The sequence below is a fragment of the Calypte anna genome, chromosome Z (assembly GCF_003957555.1).
Source record: "Calypte anna isolate BGI_N300 chromosome Z, bCalAnn1_v1.p, whole genome shotgun sequence".
In the NCBI taxonomy this organism is placed as follows: Eukaryota; Metazoa; Chordata; class Aves; order Apodiformes; family Trochilidae; genus Calypte; species Calypte anna.
This window is the reverse complement of record NC_044274.1, coordinates 66663318-66684723: the sequence shown is the minus strand read 5'-3', so window position 1 is coordinate 66684723 and position 21406 is coordinate 66663318. Positions and strand designations below refer to the sequence as shown.

Genomic DNA, 21406 nt, shown 5'->3' with positions numbered 1-21406 from the left:
CTCCCCCTCCTCGCACCCCCCCTCCTATGGCTGGGCGGGTAGGCAAACAGGCAGGCGCGCCACGGGCAGCTAAGAGCCGCTGGAGAAGAAGGACCCTTGAGGAGTTCGGCGGTTCGGTGTGAGGGGGGTTCGGCCCGGCCCGGTCCGGCCAGGTTTGGTCGTTTCACGGGATCCCGCTCGGCTGCTGCCTCGGCGCCCGCCGCTCCGCCAGCGGGTTCTCCCCTCAGGCCCAGCGGATGGGCCCGGGCCGGGCTGAGGATGTCTGGGAGCTCCTCGGGAAGGCCGGGGGCGCCGGCAGAGGTAGGCCCGGGAGGGAGGGGCTGGGGAGGGGTTCTCAGCTCCCCTCAGGAAGGTTGCAGCGATGTTATTAGGGCCCGTAATTACTGACGTAATGTGTTATGCGTTATATGTTTTGTCGTGTTTGGTTTTGTTTGTTTGTTTGTTTTTTTTTTTCTCAACTGAAAGATCTGTCTTACGAGCGTAAAAAGGAAACCCCTTCACCCCACGGTGGTGTCCGGCCTGCTGGTAAATATGCAAGTTAAGCTAAAAATAGCTTTTGTCAGGTTATTGTTAAAAACAAACGAGCCGGAGACAAATTCTCTTTGACAGTGGCTAATGCTTCCTACTGTCAGGTAGTCCCTTGTCTGTTGCGTTCATTTGTAACATCTGTAACCTTTGGAGTATTTCTGGAGATGCCAGAAATCATGGAATCATAGAATTGGCTGGGTTGGAAAGGACCTCAGAGATCATCGAGTCCAACCCTTGATCCACTACTGCTGCAGTTCCCAGCCCATGGCACTGAGTGCCACATCCAGTCTCTTTTGAAATATCTCCAGGGATGGAGAATCCACTACTTCCCTGGGCAGCCCATTCCAATGTCTGATCACCCTCTCTGTAAAGAAATTCTTTCTAATATCCAACCTAAACCTCCCCTGGCACAACTTAAGACCATGCCCTCTTGCCTTGCTGAGAGTTGCCTGGGAAAAGAGACCAAGCCCCCCCTGGCTCCAACCTCCTTTCAGGGAGTTGTAGAGAGTGATGAGGTCTCCCCTGAGCCTCCTTTTCTCTAGGCTGAACACCCCCAGCTCCCTCAGCCTCTCCTCATAGGATCTGTGCTCAAGTCCCTTCACCAGCCTGGTTGCCCTCCTTTGGACCTGCTCCAGGACCTCGATATCCTTCCTGAACTGAGGGGCCCAGAACTGGACACAGAACTCAAGCTGTGGCCTCACCAGTGCTGAGTACAGGGGCAGAATCACTTCCCTGGACCTGCTGGCCACACTGTTCCTGATCCAGACCAGGATGCCATTGGCCTTTTTGGCCACCTGGGCACACTGCTGGCTCATGTTCAGCTTCCTGTCAATGCAGACTCCCAGGTCCCTTTCTGCCTGGCTGCTCTCCAGCCACTCTGTCCCCAGCCTGTAGCGCTGCATGGGGTTGTTGTGGCCAAAGTGCAGGACCTGGCACTTGGCTGTGTTAAACCTCATCCCGTTGGAATCAGCCCAACTCTCCAGTCTATCCAGATCCCTCTGCAGAGCCCTCCTGCCTTCCAGCTGATCCACACTCCCCCCCAAATACTTTCATTTTATTTCTGTTTCCACAGTATTGTGTTTCAGTGTGTAGCCTGTCAAGTTCCTGAACTAAAAAGTTATGTAGTTCTCAGCAGAGATTGGCCACTGTGATGTTACTTTGTGAGCAGGCTGCAAGGTGGCCCTAAGGTGTAAGTTTGTACTCCTGCCCTAGCAGGCTGCTTCTTAAATCCAAAATACTGATGCTATTTGTAGTTTTGAGCCTTGTCACTGTCAGACAGAATTCTGATAAAAGTGACATCCACATTCTGTATCAGGGTGAGCTTCCTCCCCCAGCAGAGCCTTATACTTGACTTACTGTGCTGCCTAAATAATTTCAGTCTGTTATCTATTTCTAACTATTAAACACAAATGACTGCATTGTAAATGTTAAAAATAAAGGAAAAAGACACATGCTGAAAATTATACAGAGGCAACATGCAGGAGACATTAATGTAAAAATGGTATTAATAAGCTGATGCTGTGTTTTGGTTCTTGACTCTTTTAATGTTACTTATTCTGTTTGAATGTGTGTTTGTAGAATAATCAACTTCTTCTTACTTGCCACAACTTGTTCTTATTTGCCAATTAGCTGCAAAACACTGTCACAATATCTAAGGGATGACTTTTTTTAATACTGAAGCAGCATGCAACTGACACATTCAAAAAGCATAAAATGTCCTTATTCAGCAACGTGCCTTTCAGTGCTAACAAAGTGCTTTACATCTGCAAGATATTCTTATGCACACTTGATAAAAATCTCCAGCTTTCTAGAGACAACCGTGCTGACTAAAGGGGAGGAGAGTGCTTTATTAATATTGAAACATTTGTGTCTTGCCAGGTAACAGATTGGTTGGCACGTTCATTTGATGACTTCTTTGGGAACACAAATATTTCTTCTAGTGCCATACCTGTGAAGCCCCTAGAAGGCAACTCTGGAAGGAAGCAGAAGAAGAAGGACCTGCATTTTGTGCCAGAAAGCAGAAAAACCAAAGTTCTGCCTAGGAAAAGAGCAAAGTCATCTTCAGTGGATCAGTCTTGCAACAAGTCCAAGAACTGGAGCCAGTCTGATGATGAGCCATGGGTAGACAGATACAAACCTGAAACTCAGGTGTGAGAGATACTCCAGGTGCTGTTGTAGTTGTAATGTTGTGCTGGTGTTCATCATGTCATGGACAAGGGATGCTCAGGTCCTAGGTGTGTCCTGTTCCATTAGGGCAGTGAAGTGCTGGTGTGATTGATTTGCTGCCTGCAATTAAGATTTTAATGAGCTATCTATCTGCAGGAGATGCATTTTTTCCCCCCAGGCTTCCTGAGAAGGTAACTGTGCTGATGAGATGTATTTTCCTATCCTTCCACTCACACACTTCTGAACCTTCACTGAATTTCAACCAGATGTGACTGCTGCAAGTCCTGGGAAAATCCACAGCTAAAGGGAGGAGAGAGAACTGAGTTCTTGGGAAAGATAACCAGAAATGTCTTGTGTGTTACTGTGTTGCAGTTGGGTGGTCTGATCACTAATTGCTTGACTAATTGCAGTTGGTGCTGCCTCTGTGTCTGAGGCTCTGCAGGTGGGGGGACACTGTGGGACTTCAGGGCTTCAAGGAGAAAGGACTCAAATCTCTTAGCAGTCCTGTCTGCACTGGTTCTGCTGGTGGAACAGCTTCTTCACATCAGGTTTCAAAGCAATCAGGATGTGTGTTATTAACTGTCTCCCAGCTTGTCAGTTCATGTCTGTGGTACTTTTATTTTACACCTAAATACTCTGTAGTCATCTCTGGAGAGGTATTGAGTTAAAGCTAGAAGGTGAGCAAGCTGCATGAGATTTGCAGATGTTCCAAAAATCAATGTGTAGTACTGGGGTCAGTAGAATCTTAAAAAGTACCAGCTTCAGCAGTAGTTATTAAGCAGATTGGCACAAACAAGCAAGATTGACAAGATTGTAATGCAGGGAATAATAAATAAATAATTATTTCCTAACTACAAGCAATGGATTGGTTGTATGACCTTACAGCAAACCTTCCAATATCTGAAGGGACCTACAAGAAAGCTGGGGTAGAGCTTTGTAGGTGGGTGTGTAGTGAAAGAACAAAGGGAAATGTTTTAAAACCTGAGGAGGGGAGATTGAGGTTAGACATTAGGAAGAAATTATTTAATTTGAGGGTGTTGAGACAGGTTGCCCAAGGAAGTTGTGGCTGCCCCCTCCCTGGCAGTGTTCAAGGCCAGGCTGGATGGGGCTTGGAGCAGCCTGGTGTGGTGGGAGGTGCCCGTGCAAGGGGGGTTGGAACTAGATAATCTTCAAGCTCCCTTCCAGCTCAAACCCTTTTATGATTCTATGAAATTAATTTCCTTAACTGTTGCACTTATTTCTACACAGCATAAGCATATGTAACTGTAGTATAAATGTCTGTTAGTGTTTTAGTTGGCATATGTTTTGTTCTTGAATTTCATCATTAGAGTCTTAGAAACCAAGAGCTGTCTATATGGATTTCATACATTTTAATCTTTGTTTTAGAGTGACCTTGCTGTGCAAAAGAAGAAGATTGAAGAAGTTGAAACCTGGTTAAAAATGCACATATTTCAGAGACAGCCAAAGCAGGTACTCTTGATAGAATTAACAGCTAGAAGTATACAACCATACAAGCAAGCTGGATTAAGTTGAACTTTAATTTCACTACAAAAAGACTTAATTTCTGGATAGTGGTTATACATCTATTGCATTATAAGAAATATTTTAAAAACATAGATTAGAGCTTGTACAATTTTTTAGGGTTTATGCTGCTAAAAGATGGATTCTGGCTTTGCTCAGAACACTGTTTTCTAGCATCCAGTCAGTTCATAGCTCCTCAGTGTGTGCCTGTCCCTGCATTTTATCTCCCAAAGTTTAATTTTAAGTATCTTAGCAGATTTCAAATTGCTCTGACTTGTTATAAAAGGGTAGTTTTAACCTCTTGTTTGCTATAAAGGCATTCTTAGAGACAAGGCACCATTTTCCAGTCTTGCCTGGTGTTTTTCATACCTGATTCTTCATCTCAGTATCTGTTACATTTCTGCTCTACCCGGTGTGCAGCTGAATGAACAAACTAAAAACTGAGAGCAAGGCTGCCTTCTCTCTGAGTATTCAGTGGGTAAATTAATAACACAAAATATTTTACTCAGGTCTGGAAAAAGAGAATCACTGTAGAAGAAACCCAACCACTATTCAAGCCAGCTTTCAGTCTTTATAATGCTTGATGTTTGGGATTTCACCTCCCTCCCCCTTCTTTTTTTTTCCTGTCTCAGGGTCACCCAGTTTTACTGCTCACTGGGCCTCCTGGTTGTGGGAAAACTGCAACTATTCAAATATTAGCAAAAGATCTTGGTGTCCAGGTGCAAGAATGGACCAATCCAATATCTGTAGACTTTACAAAAGAAGATTTAAGAAACACATTTGGCCATTGTAAGTAATTTAATTTTTAATTCTATTTTCTTTATTTTCCTTGCCAGTACTTTTGTGACTTTTGTATTCTATGGGCTTTTTTTGTTTTGTATCTCTGTGACATACAAAGTTACATTCATGCTCATTTATTCAAATCCTTAGTGTTTAGTAAGAATCTTTCTGTTGCTTTTATCTGAAAAGGGATTTCTTTTTTTACAATGTTTACTCCAAAATAATTTGCAACTGAAATCAGTGTAGATGGTGTAACAGCCTGGATACCATTTGAGCCAATTAAATAAAACTAGACAATTCTGTTAAACTTTTTAATGTGCTTGCTAACAGGCTTGGCTGCTGGTGTTCAGCTGCTACTGACAGAAAATAGTGTGGGTGTGTATTAGTAGGTATCTTGTGGGTATTTATATTCTACTTGGTATAATACAGAATACCTATTTTTAATTAATTTTCTTTTCTAGGCTCAGATCTTCATTCATTTCCAAGTCAGGCCCAAGCAACTCTCTTTCAAGATTTTCTATTAAGAGCAAATAAGTATAACAAACTTCAGATGCTTGGGGAGTCCTCAGAAAATGATAAAAAACTTATTCTTGTTGAAGTAAGTGAAAACTTGTGAAATCTTGTTTTAAGAACAGTACCTTTTATTATAATATTGACATGCTAAGTAGCTTCAGCTGGTGGATTAGTGTTGCCAGAAGTTAGGCTGCTTCACTGCAGGTTAGTTCTTCATTTACTGTTTAAGTCTCTACAGCAGGCTAGAGCCAAGCTCTACCTGCAGTTAAGCTATATAAGCTCCTATTTCCTAGGTGGAAATTGGAGACAAGTTTGTTTACAGAAATATGTAATAGAGTATAAAAAATTTAGATCAAAACAAGATTGAAGAGCCATACCCATGTTCTTGTATCATAAGCTTTATAGAAATATAAAGAAATATGTGTATAAACAGGAAGAGAGGAGAAAACCCTGCTGTTCTTGTTACTTAAAGATGCAGGAGAGTGTAGAAGATACGTGAGAATTAATGCAATCAGCAAACAATTGAATTTTAGCATTCTCTGGCCTTATGAAGGAGTTATTATTTAGGGCAGAGATGTGAACTCTGAGGGTGTTTAAGCTGTGGCTGGAGGTACAGGAGGTGAATAAATTTTTGCTTACTAAGGAGTGCTTCAACAGCGTTTTCTTTCGGAGCTTTTCATTTTTTTTTCTGACAGGAATTCTGTAAGTTCCGATAGTCAAGTTGCCTGTAAACTTTCAAGGATAGATGAGATAAAAATTCTAGCTAAGTAATGTGATGTGCTGTAGAATTTAGTAAGCAGAGTTGTCTGTGATTCCTCTCCATGAAGTCATTGCCTTGTGCAGGTCCATTTGTATGTCAAATATTAGATTCTGTCCTCTCTCAGTGGAGCTGCTGCCTTGTTTGTTTATCCTCTGAGAAAAACTCTGTCTAGCAAGCAATGTAATCAACCAAAGCTGTTTCTTAGGAGATGAGGACAAAAAAAAGCTTCTTTTAAGATAATTTTTTCAATGACAGGAATTCATTTGTTTTGACTAGGACATACCTAACCAATTCTATCGAGACCCTAGCAGTCTACATGAAATCCTCAGGTCAGTTGCAGATAAGTTTTTAATAATTAACTTTAGCCACTTGCAGTAAACTGAATTTTGATTCTTGTCATGTCTGCTTATTTTTCTGTGTAGGAGATTTGTTAGAACAAGTAGATGTCCTCTTGTATTTATCATCTCAGATAACTTCAGTGGAGACAGCAACCAGAGGCTGCTGTTCCCAAAGGAAATTCTAGAGGAGTTGTGTATATCCCATATTAGGTAAGATCTTTTATCTCGTTAAACTTGATGGAAATAGATGAGAAGTCAGAAACTAATTATTTTTTTTATGAAATTCAACAGTTTCAAGCCTGTTGCACCAACAAGTATGATGAAAGTTCTTAATCGAATAGCTGCAACAGAAGCTAGTATGGTAAGTTGTCAAAACTGGTAACTTCTGTGCAGTGCTAGGACCAAAATACTTCAGATTTTTGTAGCTGAACTACGTTAGTTATATTTATTACAGCATTTGCTTAATCTTTGATAGCAGACCTCCAAATGCCCAGGAAACCCCCAAGAGAAAATAAAGAACAAACTGGAAAGATGTCCTGTTTTTTAGATGTCTTGCTTCTGATGCTTTTTTTACAAGTCTTCAAAATTATTTCTGAATTATTTTTTAATTATAGAAACTGTATATAAGGAACAACTAATAGGATTAGAAGTAACTTTAATTGTATTTGTCAAAGCCAGAAGAAGTCACAAGCTGAAATCCTGTATTATTCTCAAACTGTTTTTATTACAACCAAGAATAATACTGAGTGATTTTTGATATTGCCATATAAAATCTGGCAATGTGCTTAAATGAATTAAATGTTTTAAAGATAGTAGTATAACATTATTGGAGCACATGGTGCACTGTCATCTGTTTATGTATCAGAGGTGGTTCTCCACAGACAGAATAATACTGAAATACTCCTTTTCCTATTTCTTCTTACTGCTTTGAATGTTGCTTTTCCTTGTAGAACAGAGAAAAGAACTCTCCTCTTGATAGAAATTCTCTGGAGCTGCTTTGCAGAGGTTGTTCAGGTGATATAAGAAGTGCAATAAACAGTCTTCAGTTTTATTCTATGAAAGGTAATTTTTTTTTTTAAAGTCAGCATGAGTTTTAACAAGTTAATGACATTTTGGCTGTTTCTGCTGTAAAGGTACTATGTTAGCTTTGCATAACATTTTTGGCATGGTGCTCTGGAGCAGGAATAAAAGGCACACAGTTTGTTTGGTGGTGATTTGTCTTTTTTAAACCGAGAATGCTCCATTTCATGCCTGTTACATGCAGTCTTAAAACTGAGTAATAATGCTATAAATATGTTTAAATAATTTCATGAAATGCCCTTTTTTCTTCTTGATTCGTTTGCTGTTGGGTGAGTGTTTACTAACCAAAGCTTTTATGATGCAACTTTAATTTGCATGGTGTGTTTTTATTGCTTGGTTCATTATAGCTCTCTGTGTCTTTACATTTCCCTTAAAGCATTACTGAAGTAGCCCACTGACTTGAAGTAAATAATTGTTAAGAAATGTATATATATGAGTTACATAAACTACGATTTTTAAAAGCTACCCTCTGGCAAGTGTAGTTCGTTCTGAGCACCGTTAGATGGTGCCAGCACTTGTTGTCAACCTAGAAATGAAAGCGACCTCAGCAACTGTCTTCTGCTGTGTGTTGTAAGGTGCCAGTGTTCCTTGTATTTGTTTTCTCTCACAAGCACCTTGCAAACAGAAAGTGTGCTGACGGAATACAGGGTTAAATGTATTTTTCAAGTTTTTTCAAGAGGGAGTGCTGTAGAGTTCTAGAGTACACTGAAATTTACTTAGATGTGTTTGTTAAATTACTTAGGAGAGTCAAGTTACTAGATTTAACTTGCTGGCATAGAAATTAAATTTTTACTCATGTTTTCTTCTAGCATACTGAGTTTTTATTGTTGTTTATTAATTGGCAAAGTGCAAAATTCTCAGTAAAACCATGTTGATGGTAATGCCATTAAGTTGAAAAAGTAGTAGGTTGGGGATAGCTGAGAAGAGTTTGCAGTATCTCACTGCTGGATGCTAAGTAGCTTCTACATACTGTAGTAAATCTAAATAATCTAAAAATCACCAGTTTGTGTAATTTTTAGAAAAATTCATTGGAAATTAAAAAACCTGAGTGTTATAAAGAAAACTGGGGAGAAAACAAAGGCTCATGGCTTGACAGCTTCTGTAGATGACATCTTGGAATCAATTACTCAAGCCATGCACACTGACCATTCTCTGATCACATTTTCTCTAACAGATTGAGAAGAGATGCCTTCATGTTAAATGTGACTTTTTTATTTGTTTACATACTTCAGTTAGATAAGTGATTTGCAGTTGGTGATATTTTGGAGACACCTCACCTCCTTGTTGATCTTCTAAAATGCTGTAGTGGTTTATATATATGAATAATTTCTTATTTATGTGCTTAAACACAAGCAGTACTTTCATTGTGGTAGTACTTATGGGTCAAATGAATCCATGGTAATCGTGGGAGGAAAGAAAGTAGTATCTTAAAAGTTCTCTTTGTTTGATAAGGAACATTCATCTGCCATGAAATCAAATTGTGAGTGAAAATTCTTGAGTTTTAAATTAGAGTAGAAGGAGGGGTTTATGCTCTGGAGCTTAGAACATTGTGGAAATTAGTAGACTGTTGGAAGAATCACCTAAATGAATGGTTTTCTTTGCTGCCTTATATTTCAGTGAGAGTATTATACAGATAATGCAAATAGAAGATAAATTGGTAAGTGAACAGAATGTAAATTAAGTAGAATTTAAATATATTTGCGTTTGTACTTTTTAAAGAAGAAATTTTAAAGAAAGGGAAGTTGGGTGCATCAGAGCTAAAAGAAAAATAAGTAAGAATACTACCTTTTTATTGAAACAGATATTTATTATTGAAAATTACTTGGCCACAGTTAGGTGTGGAATGAAGTGTGCTAGTTCAGGTGACTGGGTTGCCTTCCTAATAAATTAATTTTCTTTAAATGCCCCTATCTATATAACCTTTCCTGATGTTATTATTGTTATGTATTTGTTCAGAGCATTAGCAATAGCAATATAATAGAAGACTTCTTTTAGATTCATGTACTTTATCCTGATTGTATTTTTGCTTTTGTTAATAGACTGTTCATTAGAGAAGGAATTTTGGTCAAGGAAAAACAGGAACTCCACACTAAAATGTGAAGGAGCAGAAGTCTCTAAAGTAAGAAAGAAAAGTAAATCTGACACTTCAGAAGACCAGGAGATACAAGCTATTGGTGGCAAAGATGCTTCCATCTTTCTTTTCCATGCTCTGGGGAAAATACTTTACTGCAAAAGTAAGAACTTTGACTTACTCTTCCTTTCAATGGGCAATGTATGTCAGCTGCTAATAGCCAAATTTCCTAAAGTAAAACTTAAAGGTGAGCTGCAATTAATGTGTTTGGGCATTAATAACAGCATAAAAACAGTAATAAAAGTTCATGGTAACTATAGTATCAGCTTTCTGTACTGATTAGATAAAAAAAAGTTTGATTAAGCTGTACTACTACATCTGTGTAGTGAAATTGCATAACTCCAGTTGCATTAGGTCCACATGCTGTTATGCACACAAAGCTAGATAGTTAAGCCACTTCAGTTGTTTCTCTGTGCAAAAGCAGATTTTGATTTTGTGTGGAATTACATGTTCTTGTACTGTTACATTCTGTCTGTATTCCTAGAGGTTACAGAACAGCCCTGCAGCATCATAGCTACTACCTTCCTCATTTGTGCTGCTGAGTTTGATTCCTCCTGCTCTCTTTTCCTCCCTACTTTTTATCTCAGCTCTGTTTTCTCTTAACAGGCAAATGTGCTTTCTCCTTTCTAACCTGAAAGCCTCTTCCATGTCTCTGTTATACCCTGCTGTCTCCCTTCCCCCCTCTCCAAATTACTTTCCACCTTACTGCTACAGAAAGTTCTACGTTTTACACACTCAGATTCTGTGAATTTGCTTGTCTCCTTCCTGTGTGTGGCTGCAGTACTGGTTTTTAACATTTAAAAACTGTAATTCATAAGCGTTTGGTACTTATTAAACTAGTACTGTCTGCATGCAGATAGATCAGGATTCATACTGCTTTTGGCTGTCTACATTTTTGGTAGTAATTCACATTATCAGTTCCAAAATCAACTGAGGAGAAACAGTGAGATGAGGGAATATGAAAATAATTAGATGGAATTTGTTACATGAAGTGTAATGTCACTGATTACATTTTACTGACTAGGTAATATTGACTGTATAATTGAGTACTTTTACCTGCATTAAGAGCTTTCTGGGAACTGAAAATGGTGTAATTTAGTTGCTTTTAGAGCTGACAGTCACTAAAATGATGCTCAATAAATGAAAAAAAAAAATTATCCGTGCAGTTACACAGCTCTATTCTTGTTCCTATCTAACTTTTAGTGTAATTTTGAATATTTAATCTGAAATGTGTGTCTCTTTCTTCTGGCTCTTTTTGATGTGCAGAAATGTGACAGCATTTCTGATACTAAAAGACTAAAGATTGTAAAATCCTTTGTAGGAGAACCAGTGTCAGAATCAGAGTTTCCACAGCTGCCTGCTCACTTATCAGAATACCGCCGAGACACCTTGCTTATTCAGCCTGAGGTACATCTGCAATAATAACTTGATTCCACTTAGGTTTGAAAACAAAACAGACTCAAAGTGATTTGATGCCAGTTCTCAAGCACAGTGGTTTTGTTACTGATCCTAACACATGTGTTCAGCCTGTCTGTTATAGAATAATCTGGAAGGGACCTCTGGAGGTTAACTGCAAAGGTGAATAATGTTCCCAGGCTCTTGAGCTGTCAAATTTTGAGTATCTCCAGGGACAAATATTCTCTCACTTCACTGATGGACTTGTAGTTGAAGGTGGACTTTCCCTTGCTGCAGCCTGTGATTGTCACCTCCCATCCTTTCACTGTGCATTGCCAAGAAGACTCTGAAATCACTTTTTTATTGCCACCCATTAAGAGAGTTGAAGGCAGCAATGGATTCTGTCTCTCCATCCTCACCATTAGTGCCCATTGGAAGCAAGCTGAACTCCTTTTTGTACAGAAGCATTGCTTTGCAGATGATGTGTGCCTGCTCCCTAACCATCTTTTAAATGTATAGGATGCTTTTCCTTGTACACTGTTTAAAACATCAACTTCATTTTTTTTTTTCTTAATAGGATATTGTGGAAAAATCGCATATGCCTGGAAGCATGTTTAATTTATACCTTCACCAGAACTATGTAGACTTTTTTTCTGATATAGATGATGTAGTGAGAGCCAGTGAATATTTGAGTGCTGCTGATGTCCTTTGTAGTAACTGGAGCGTAAGTGGCATTTTTTTACATGCACATTTGTTTTAAACAGCCTGATATTGAACTTCTGGACTTTTCTTGGAAGTGTGAATTGCTAATGAGTGCTAAAAATACATCAGCTATAGGAGAGGGACAGCTTTTTGTCCAGGTTCCATCAGTATTTTATTACGGTGGGTGTTTGTAAAATACTTTACAAAGTATTTTTAAGGGGAGCAAATTTATGATAAGAATGTCTTGGGTGTCTCTATGCCTCTCCTGTGAAGGAATTCATCTAGCTTTTTCCTTGACCTGCTTTGAGTAAAAGTTTCACAGTAAACATATTCTGGGCATGTGGTATCACTGCAGTTACAGTGTTACAGTTGGAAGGAGGCATGCTCAGAGACTTAAGTTCACATGGTGCCTGGTTTCCCTCTCAGACACGGCTTGTGATGGATAAATACAGCACATCTGTGGCTACCAGGGGGGTCATACATTCAAATACATCCAGAGCCTTTGCCCACCACCAAGGAGGGATGGGGTTCCGGCCTTTACATAAACCCCAGTGGTTCTTTATCAGTAAAAAGGTAAATACTTGTTGGTTGTTTATGTGTGTGTTTGGGTTTTTTTTTAATTTATTTATTTTTAAATTTTTGTTCCCTTTTTTTTTTTTTTGGTAAGGTATGACAGCTGAGTAGTATGAAAGAGATCTGCTCACAGTGCTGAACTTTTCAAATACTCTATTTTGATGCAAACTACTTAGAAAAACCACTTGTTTTAAGAGTTCCTTTGTATTATTCTTTCAAGGAAGAATAAATTGGAGGTGTCTGAGGAAGACTGATTCCTGTGTTCAAGTTGTCATACTGCTGGGAGTCTTTAATCCTAAATTAGTAGAGACAGAAGCGTTGAAATATTAAAAATTATTCCTAAAGGAAGTTTTTTTGTGGAGCGTAAACAACAGTAGCTGTTGCATCATCTTAACAAGTTAATGCTGTCATGTTTTAGGTGTTTAGCAGCAATAGCATGTTCATGAGATGCCAAAGTTCTTGGCAATTTTTTACATTGGAACTAGTAGTTCTCCTGCTGTATCTGGCAAAATAATATTTGCCTGGATCAGTGGGTAATTCTGTGATCAGGGAATAAATATTTTCTGGAAATCTGAAGCCTAGCAAAAGGCAAAAATGAAGGAATTTGCAGTTTTTGTGGTCTGTATATGTTAACTCATTAACTGCTGGTCTCTTTTTCAGTAGCTTACATGTAGTCATCCAGCAGGAAAGAAGAAAGTTTGTTTTTTTAAGCTACAGAATGTCTTATTAGTAATGATTTTACTTGTGTTTCTTTTTCACCTGACACAGTATCAAGAAAACTGCCTTGCTGCAAAATCTCTCTTTTCAAGCTTCTGTTTACCACCAGAGTGTCTTCAGACAGAGCTATTGCCTTATCTTGCTATGTTAGCAAATCCAATGAGAAACCAAGGTAAGATAAGTGTATCTCTTGATCTTGGACTCTTTTGCAATTAAAGCATACTGAAAAAATTTGTAACCTAAAATGTCAATAACTGATACCTCAATTATTTTTTTCTAGTAATATAGCCAAACTTAGAGCTATCCTGTTCAGTCTGAAGCATAAAGAGCACTTTTAAACTCATGTAACTTGAAAGAACTACAACTTCTTGACAGACGCAAGGCATATATATTCTAAAACATATATAATGCTTTAGAAATAGGCAAGATGGTGTCCTCATGTTTGAGTATTTGACCCAATACTTCCTTTTTTCTACTGCATCGGTTCCTAGTATCTGTTCTTTTCAATTTCAGCAGGTTGCCCTCTCACTCATTCTCTTAAGGTCCTTGCACAGTTTTTTTGTCTGCCCACTAAAATCTTTACCAGTTTTTCTCCCTGGGTAGCACTGGCAGATTTACTCATCTCACTCTCCAGCTCTGTTTAAGAATGTACTGGGTAGCCCTGGTCCTAGCACAGGTTTCTGAGGAGCTGTACTGCAACATTTTTCCCTTGCAAGGGTAACTGTTACCTCATACCTCTTTCCCCATTTCCTATTCATTATTTATTTATTTGTTAGGTTCTTTTCTTAGACTTAAGGCTTCTTTTAAATCTACTAAGAATTTGGTAAGATTTTTGGAAATGTAGTAGGCAATATTAACTAGATCAGTTGATAATTAACTAGATCATTATTGCTTACTGATGCCTTTCTAGTAACATCAACACACTTAAAAGGGCTTTAAAAAGCCTTTTCCAGATTAAAAAAAAAAAAAGTTGGCAGCGTACTAAGAAAATGTGTAGTTTGGGGTAATCCAATAGCAGATAGCTCATGTGGAAAAATGTACTTTTTAGGATAGATAATCTAAATATTACTGTTGAAGACAGATTGCTTGTGCTATGTTACTTTTTTTTTTTTATTATTAAAATGGCTTAATGTCTTAACCAGGACCTTAACATCGTGATGAATTATTTTGCAGGCTATGGGATATGTCATAAATACAGTTGTTTTTTTTTTTTTTTTTAAGCATGTAGGAAATTATATTACAGTAATGTAGTAAACAGTTTAAAAAAACAGTTTAAACCAAGAAAAGCAGTAAAAAAAATAATATATGCTGCTGTGCAGTGTTTTGATAACCAAAATAATGCAAATATATGCAGGAATACTTGATTAAACTTGTGGATTATATTTACTTGTATGTGCATTGTGATCTACACAGTGTGATAATGATGATTCTTTATTCTCAGCTCAGATTGCTTTTATCCAAGATGTTGGAAGGCTACCACTGAAAAGACATTTTGGGAGGTAAACTTGACTTCTGTCTTTTTATAAAAAAAACCAAGACTCCTTCCCACCTTTCCATCCTTCCTTTATATATTAAGAAAAAACAGATCTTTCATTAAAAAATGTCTTCAGTGTACATGTCCAATGTCATATTTTCCCTCACTTGAAGCATAATTCTATATTTTGTCAAATTTTTTTACAGTTCTGATTTATTTATCATTAGAACAGCTGTAGCAACATTTTTATTATAGTCTTGCTTTTAATCCTTTTTTAGTTTTCTTTTCCATTATACCAAATATTAGATCTATCCTTGCCCTATCTATTTTTCTCCGGTGCATGATCTGACCAGAATATTTTTCTTTACAATCACAAACATTTATGTGAGAATAAAACTGAACTGATGTGAAGAGTAGAGTATGATTTGCCTCTTGTTTTTCATGAAATAAAACATTACTTGGGAAGTCAGAACATTTTGTTTACATGTGTGTAACAGGTGTAAGAAAACATACTGGAGAATTATTCCTACTTCCTTTGAAGCAGTAGTGTATTTGTGAAGCTACAAAAAATTTTTTTTTGTGTTTCCTCTGAAATCAGGAGCACTGGTTCCTATTTTGCAGAATTTTTGCCTATTGGGCTACTTGGAGTAAACCTCCGCATTTTTAAATAAAACTATAGCTACTGAAATTTCCTCTGTCTAGGTGTTAAAGATTGAAAAAATACTTTGTAATTCGAGTGCAAGAGTAGTGCTAGTGCTCTGCTTAGAGACTGTGCAGTGCTCATGGGGTGACATGGCATGACACGTTTGTGACTAGTGAGCCTTCTGAATCGTAGCCACCAGTTACACTGGAGCCTTGAGTACACTTCTTTACCTCTGAAATTTAAAAGGAGTTTTAGTTGTGCTGGTCTGTTGCTAATAAAGGATCAAGATCACAGCTGGAATGAGACTTAGAATCATAGAATTGGCTGGGTTGGAAGGGACCTCAGAGATCATCAAGTCCAACCCTTGAACCACCGTTGCAGTTCCCAGCCCATGGCACTCAGTGCCACATCCAGTCTCTTTTGAAATATCTCCAGGGATGGAGAATCCACTACTTCCCTGGGCAGCCCATTCCAATGGCTCTCTCCGTAAAGAAATTCTTTCTAATGTCCAACCTAAACCTCCCCTGGCACAGCTTAAGACCGTGCCCTCTTGTCTTGTTGAAAGTCATCGTGTCTCTTAATTGAGAGTTTGTTAGAGCATCCAATAAAGCCCCTTGTGTTAATGGCTGTGGCACTGCTGTCTGACCTGTAGCATAAAGGCAGCATTAACTGGGAACCACCCTGTTCCCCAACAGTTAATTAAAATACTATTTTGGTTGCTAGCCAGGAAGAAAGAAAAGTATCTCTAACAGTTGCATTTCTTTGCAATTTCCTCTATCTAAGCCAAAATTTTTGTGACTTTACAAATTAATTGTAGACATCCTTGTGCCATTAATTTTGTCTGCAGCATATGTTTAAATATTAATAAATGGTTTGTATCTGCATTAGTAAGTTGGGAGTGTATCATTTAGAGTTTCATCTGGGGGGTAACTTACCCCAGTAATTCTTTTTCATTTGGTCACTATTTTGGGAAGGAAGTACAGAGAAATGTAGGCATTTTGGTAAGCACTTGCTTCCTTCTGAATTCGAATTGAAAATAATTTATTTTGTGCTACTAAGAAGTCCTTAAATTAATATGTGTGTCTGTTTCAGTGGAAATAAGAATATTTTATTTGTTTTCCATTATATTTATTAATGGAATGGGAAGCAAGAAAACTGGCATTGAGAGTGCATGGTTATATGAGCACTTGGAATTGGAGTCAGGATGAGGTTTTGTCAGTATTGTGCTAAGTTATTATTCCCACGTAAAGTGGGAAAAATGATACAGGAAAAGTATTATTTAAAAGTAAAACCAAAAAATACTGCTACAGAGATGCTAGAAAGAAATCCAAATAGTAAAATAAGTTATAAAATATAAAATTATTTCTGCTATTTTTCAGTGTGTCTGTTTCAAGTTTTTTGCTTGCTGAAATCCTAAAGGATTCCAGTTCTGCTTGGAAGGGCTCTAATGCTCTAATGTCCCATGGGCTGCTGTCACTAAGTTAATGTGAGCAGCTCCTGTGCATGAAGAAAGCTCAGAAAACCCACAGGCACCATGAGAAAGAAACTTCAAGCAGCAGTGGGAGCACAAATAAGAGTGTGGTGTTTCCCTGTGCTGCAGATGGGGTGTGAGAGGATGTAGAGCAGTCCTTCCCCAAGAGCAGCCCCGTGTCTTCTGTAGGCTGCCCCTGAGATGGGCAGTGTCATGTTCAGGGCATCAATATCAGTGCATGGAAGAGCTGTATGCACTTAATGGTGAAGGGAGTGGTGAGCATGAGGTGACTGTGACTGATGGAAAGAGTTATGGGCAGGAAATGTGGAAGCTGTGAAGCACGAGTGAAGGTGGGTGATATGTGGTACACAGGCAGTCTTCTACTGCAGCTTCCATGTGGAAAAGCAGAGGAATTTTTGTGGTAACTCAGTGTTGTTGATGATTTTACAGGTTAAAGCTTGAAACACTTACTGACAAAGATCCTGGGATACCAGACTTATTTGATACCTTGGAGGGGGACCATGCCAATGCCTGTGCTATGGAGATGACTGCACAGATGGAGAAAAACAAAATGAGTGAGAATGAATCAGATGGATTCCCTCTGTCTTCGAGCCAGTGCAGTGGAAGTGAGCTGCCTTGCAGCCAGCCTCAGCCTGTTGCAGCTCAAGCAATCATGGAGGAAGATGAATTAAAAATAGAGGAATATGACAGCGACTGAGTTGAGCAAAATATCAGCCCCTGACTTGCCTAACTGGATTAATCTGGTACAAGGGCAAGAGTCTGGACTGCACAGAAATAAAGTTTGAGCTGCTCTGGTGGGTGAGGAGGCCAAGTCTACACATGCTGTGTCAGAACCGGGACAACTCTTCTCAGCTTTCTCATAAAGTCACAGGATCAGACCTGAGCTGAATGCTAAATTGCAAGCTATTCCCTGCCTCTCCTGAGCCATGAAACAATCTATATTGATAAAAAGAGAATAACAAATGAATTAAATTAGTTTGAAAGAGACACTAGATAAGCAGCTTCACTCTTAACTTATTTTTATTTTTTACACATTTTAATTTACTTTGCGGTTGTACAGTGTGTTTCCTGAGTACATATTTCTTGAGTTTGTTAGGATTTGAAGGTCTTACTAAAATTCATACCTTCAAAAAAAAAGCTGGAAGCTTGACCCTTCTGGAAGAAGAGACTGAACTTTAAATGTAGAAAGTTTGATTACCTATACTGATGATGTCAATAAAACTACTGTACTAATACTGTTTTGTACTCAGCCACAGATTTTTATGTAAGTTGAACATACGTTGTACAACATACTATTTTGAATTCCTTTTTGAAAGATATTTTCTTAACTTATGGAGATGGAGGGGATAATACAACAATCAAGCATAAATCCTTTTTGTCCTTTGTGTTCTGCAGGAAGTTAATGGTGTAGTGTGCATTTTTTTTCTTCTTAAGCTGCAGTTATGTTGGGGGGGGGGAGAATGATCTTGTGTTTGGCAGTGGACACACCAGAAGTGTTGTGGTGTCTGAACAGACTGCTCCATACTTCAGTGTTTCTCTGAACTGGGATTGGTCCATGCAAATGAAGATGTTGCTGTAGGTAGAGATACCACAGATATAAGAAAAAAAATGAAACCTTAAGAGTGTGTGTAATTTATGTTTGCATTTGTGTTGCTTACATCCAAAGTTTAGCAGAAGAAAATACATGCATATCCATTATAACCTTGGAATTAATGCTGCTATTAAAAAGTTCATTTTTGTCTTATGGGACAGGTGTGGTCTCTCCATGTATCACTTATTGTTTCATTTTGAAGAGGGAATTTCTCACTTAACTCTTAAATTCTGTTACAGCTATTTTCCTTACAGCAAAGTCAAAATGGTTTTGGCCGTTGATGCTCCGCAACACCTCTGCCCCTTTCCAGGGGGCTTTGGGTAGGGTCCCCCCTGCTCACTTGACTTGGGTCTCCTGCAGTTGATATCTCTGTGTGCTGAGCCTTTCTGTGCTCCCAAGGGGTCTCTGGTACACATTACAGGAAAGCATGGAATCCTGATTTTTACTTTGCCAGCAAAACTCCAAGCTACTTCTCTATAACCTTTCAGTTTTTCTTACAGTAGTAGCACATAGCAATACAAGAGTTACTTTCACATCAACTACTGTTGCCTTGCGCCTACTAGGGCAATAATCAATACCTGGTTGATTTTAAGTTGTAGTAGAGATCTTTGAACTAATTTGTAATTTGTGTAAAACCTTCCATATGAAAACACTATGAAAGAGAAAGGCATTATTCTGTTCTCTTGTGCTTGAATGTCTGTGGTCTTGTCTTTCAAATGCAGTGGAGTGCAAAATGTGTGAGGAGTATGGAAGCCCCAAATTATTAAGTGCTTGTGGGTGCCTGATTAAAGCCAATGCCAAATTAACATTAACTCAGTCCCCAGGTAAACCAAAGGTAAGGAATGACAGCTGTTGTAGTTGTGTATCTGCCAGCAGGCTAACTGCCTGCCTGTCCTCCCCAGGCCCATCCTGGCTATGTGGCCAGTTTCTTGTAGGCTGGGGGTGGTCAAGAGCACAGCTGGCAGCCCTGGTGTTTGTTGCAAATGTTTTCTCAGGGTGAGGTGGGGCTTGAGTGTCCTCCACTGTCACTCCTGTGGTTAGGGGATGCTGGGTTGTTCAGCACTGCTGACGCAGAGCATGGTTTATTTCTCCTTTGCTTTCCAGAACCAGGCACAAGTCTGGTTTAGTGTATCCATGTACATCTGGAGACAGCTCTTGCAGAAGGTGAGCCTTGCCTCCTGCTTGTGGCCCACTGTGCCGCTCCAGACCCCCAGAGTGAGCAGGGCACAAAGGAGCATCCCAGGGTCTCTGGGACCATGCAGCAGTCTGCCCACCCCTCACAGCCCTGCCTCTTCTTGATTGCCTTTTCAGGTGGTGGACATCGGAGTTGGGACATTTGCAGTTGCCTCAGCATCTGCCATAGTGGGAGAGGACAAGGTGTTGCCTGTTGAAAAACCTGTGTTTGAGCTGTGCAGGCCTCTGAAGAAATTCTACAAACTCAAGTGTGCAAAGACCAAAATTCCTGGTAAGAAGATGGCACAACTCTGGCATTTGACTTGGTGCTGACACCTCTGTGATGTGGCCAGCCAAAGGCACTTCTAACCTGGAGAGGGATGAGCCTGGACATACATAGGGCAGCCCAGAACCCTACTGCCTCCTGAGGGAGCTGGTCTCATCTCCCCAGCTTGGCTCCTTGGGGCAGGGGTGATGTTTCATGCCTGTACCTCTCTGTAAGGACTCAGCACCACTGCCCTGAAGATGAATCCCTGCCTGCTGAAGCCTTGGGAGCAGCTCCAGCTATGCATGGCAGAGCTTGAGAGTTTCTTGTGCCTTTGCAGAGCTCCTGTCGCTATCTGTATGAGGATCCCCATTGCCCTCCTTACCTCCTGAGAAAGGCGTATGTTGAGAAGATGATGAAGGAGAGGCTGCAGGAGCAGGAGCGATGCCTAAGCTCTGCCAGGCAGAGAGCATCAGAGGGGTGGGCAGAGCTGCACCTCCCAGGGAGAGCAGGAGAAGAGTAAGTGTGTGGGGGGTCCTGCAGGAGCCAGGAAAGCCTGGGGCAGCTCCCACCACCAGACGTGTCCAGGCTGAAGGCAAAAGGCTGGCTCAGCTGCTGGGCTCTGTCTTCCCAAAGGCTTCCTCTGCTCGTCCTCCCTGTGCAGCAGCATCTCCTGTTCCTCAGCCAGGCTCTGGAGTGCTGTGGGCCCTTCTACCCAACCACGGAACTGAGGCCCTTTCTTCTGTGTCCTTTAGCATTGAGGGGAAGATGAGGCTGCTGGAGCCCAGCAGAAGGACTCTTGGTTACCAGAGGTCATCAGGGTCCCACCCTTTTTGGTAGGAGAGCTGGCAACAACGGGGGACAGGGCAAGGAGAGCCTGGTCAGAGAAGGGAAGGCGCCAAATAAAGGTGCTGGTGCCTGTGCCCAGCAGGAGTGACCAAGCTGCTCCCTGCAATGCCTTTCTGTGCAGCCAAGGGGACAGGAGATGTCCAGCAGCTCCCTGACACTGGGGGGACTGGTGCTGCCAGCCTTGCCAGCAAATACCAGGGAGGTTGAAATCCTTCATGAGAAGCAGGGCTTGTGATCCTGAGGCTACTTTCACCTGTCTGTAGAACACCTCATCAACTTCATCTGCCCTGCCTTCTCATGAGTCCCTTTGCTTGCTGCTTTGCAGCCTGTCCCAGCTCACAGACCCCAGTATCCCACAGCCATCTGGTCGCACCAGCTCAGGACCAGCACAGAGCTCAGCTTCACTGCAGGCAGCAGAGAGCTGGCAGAGAGCCAGCAGAGAAACCTGGCAAGGATACCCAGCCACCTGCATCTCTCTTGCCCTCTCAAGGCCCCTTGGAGCAGGCAAGGTGCAGGCACATTTATAGAGCCAGGTCAGCTCCTCAACTGGCTGGGAATTTGGCACCCCAAAATTGACAGGAGAGACACCCATGCAGGACAAGGAAAAGGTAGAAAAACACCCCCATGTCAGCACTGGGCAAGTGGGTGATGGACAGACAAGGTCTGGGCCATGTTAGGGGCAAACATGGGCAGCCATGACCCACTGAAAACATGT

General features: G+C 40.3%; 1 protein-coding gene across 1 annotated transcript; it reads left to right on the top strand.

The window, feature by feature from the left end:
• The first annotated feature begins 94 nt into the window (after positions 1-94).
• On the top strand, positions 95-18560 carry RAD17 (RAD17 checkpoint clamp loader component). The gene is made up of 16 exons (XM_008492168.2): positions 95-300; positions 2407-2676; positions 4081-4164; positions 4848-5004; positions 5457-5593; positions 6545-6597; positions 6691-6816; positions 6898-6967; positions 7557-7668; positions 9726-9920; positions 11139-11224; positions 11790-11936; positions 12341-12487; positions 13256-13376; positions 14646-14703; positions 17243-18560. Exons 1-16 carry the CDS (start codon positions 259-261, stop codon positions 17508-17510), a joined length of 2073 nt encoding a protein of 690 aa, XP_008490390.2. The 5' UTR covers positions 95-258; the 3' UTR covers positions 17511-18560.
• Positions 18561-21406: the final 2846 nt, after the last annotated feature.

Coding starts and splice junctions, on each gene's coding strand:
- RAD17 (XM_008492168.2), top strand. CDS start 259: ATGTCTGGGAGCTCCTCGGGAAGGCCGGGGGCGCCGGCAGAG. Junction 7,669..9,725: donor TCAGTTTTATTCTATGAAAG/GTAATTTTTTTT, acceptor TTTTGTTAATAG/ACTGTTCATTAGAGAAGGAA. Junction 13,377..14,645: donor AAATCCAATGAGAAACCAAG/GTAAGATAAGTG, acceptor CTTTATTCTCAG/CTCAGATTGCTTTTATCCAA.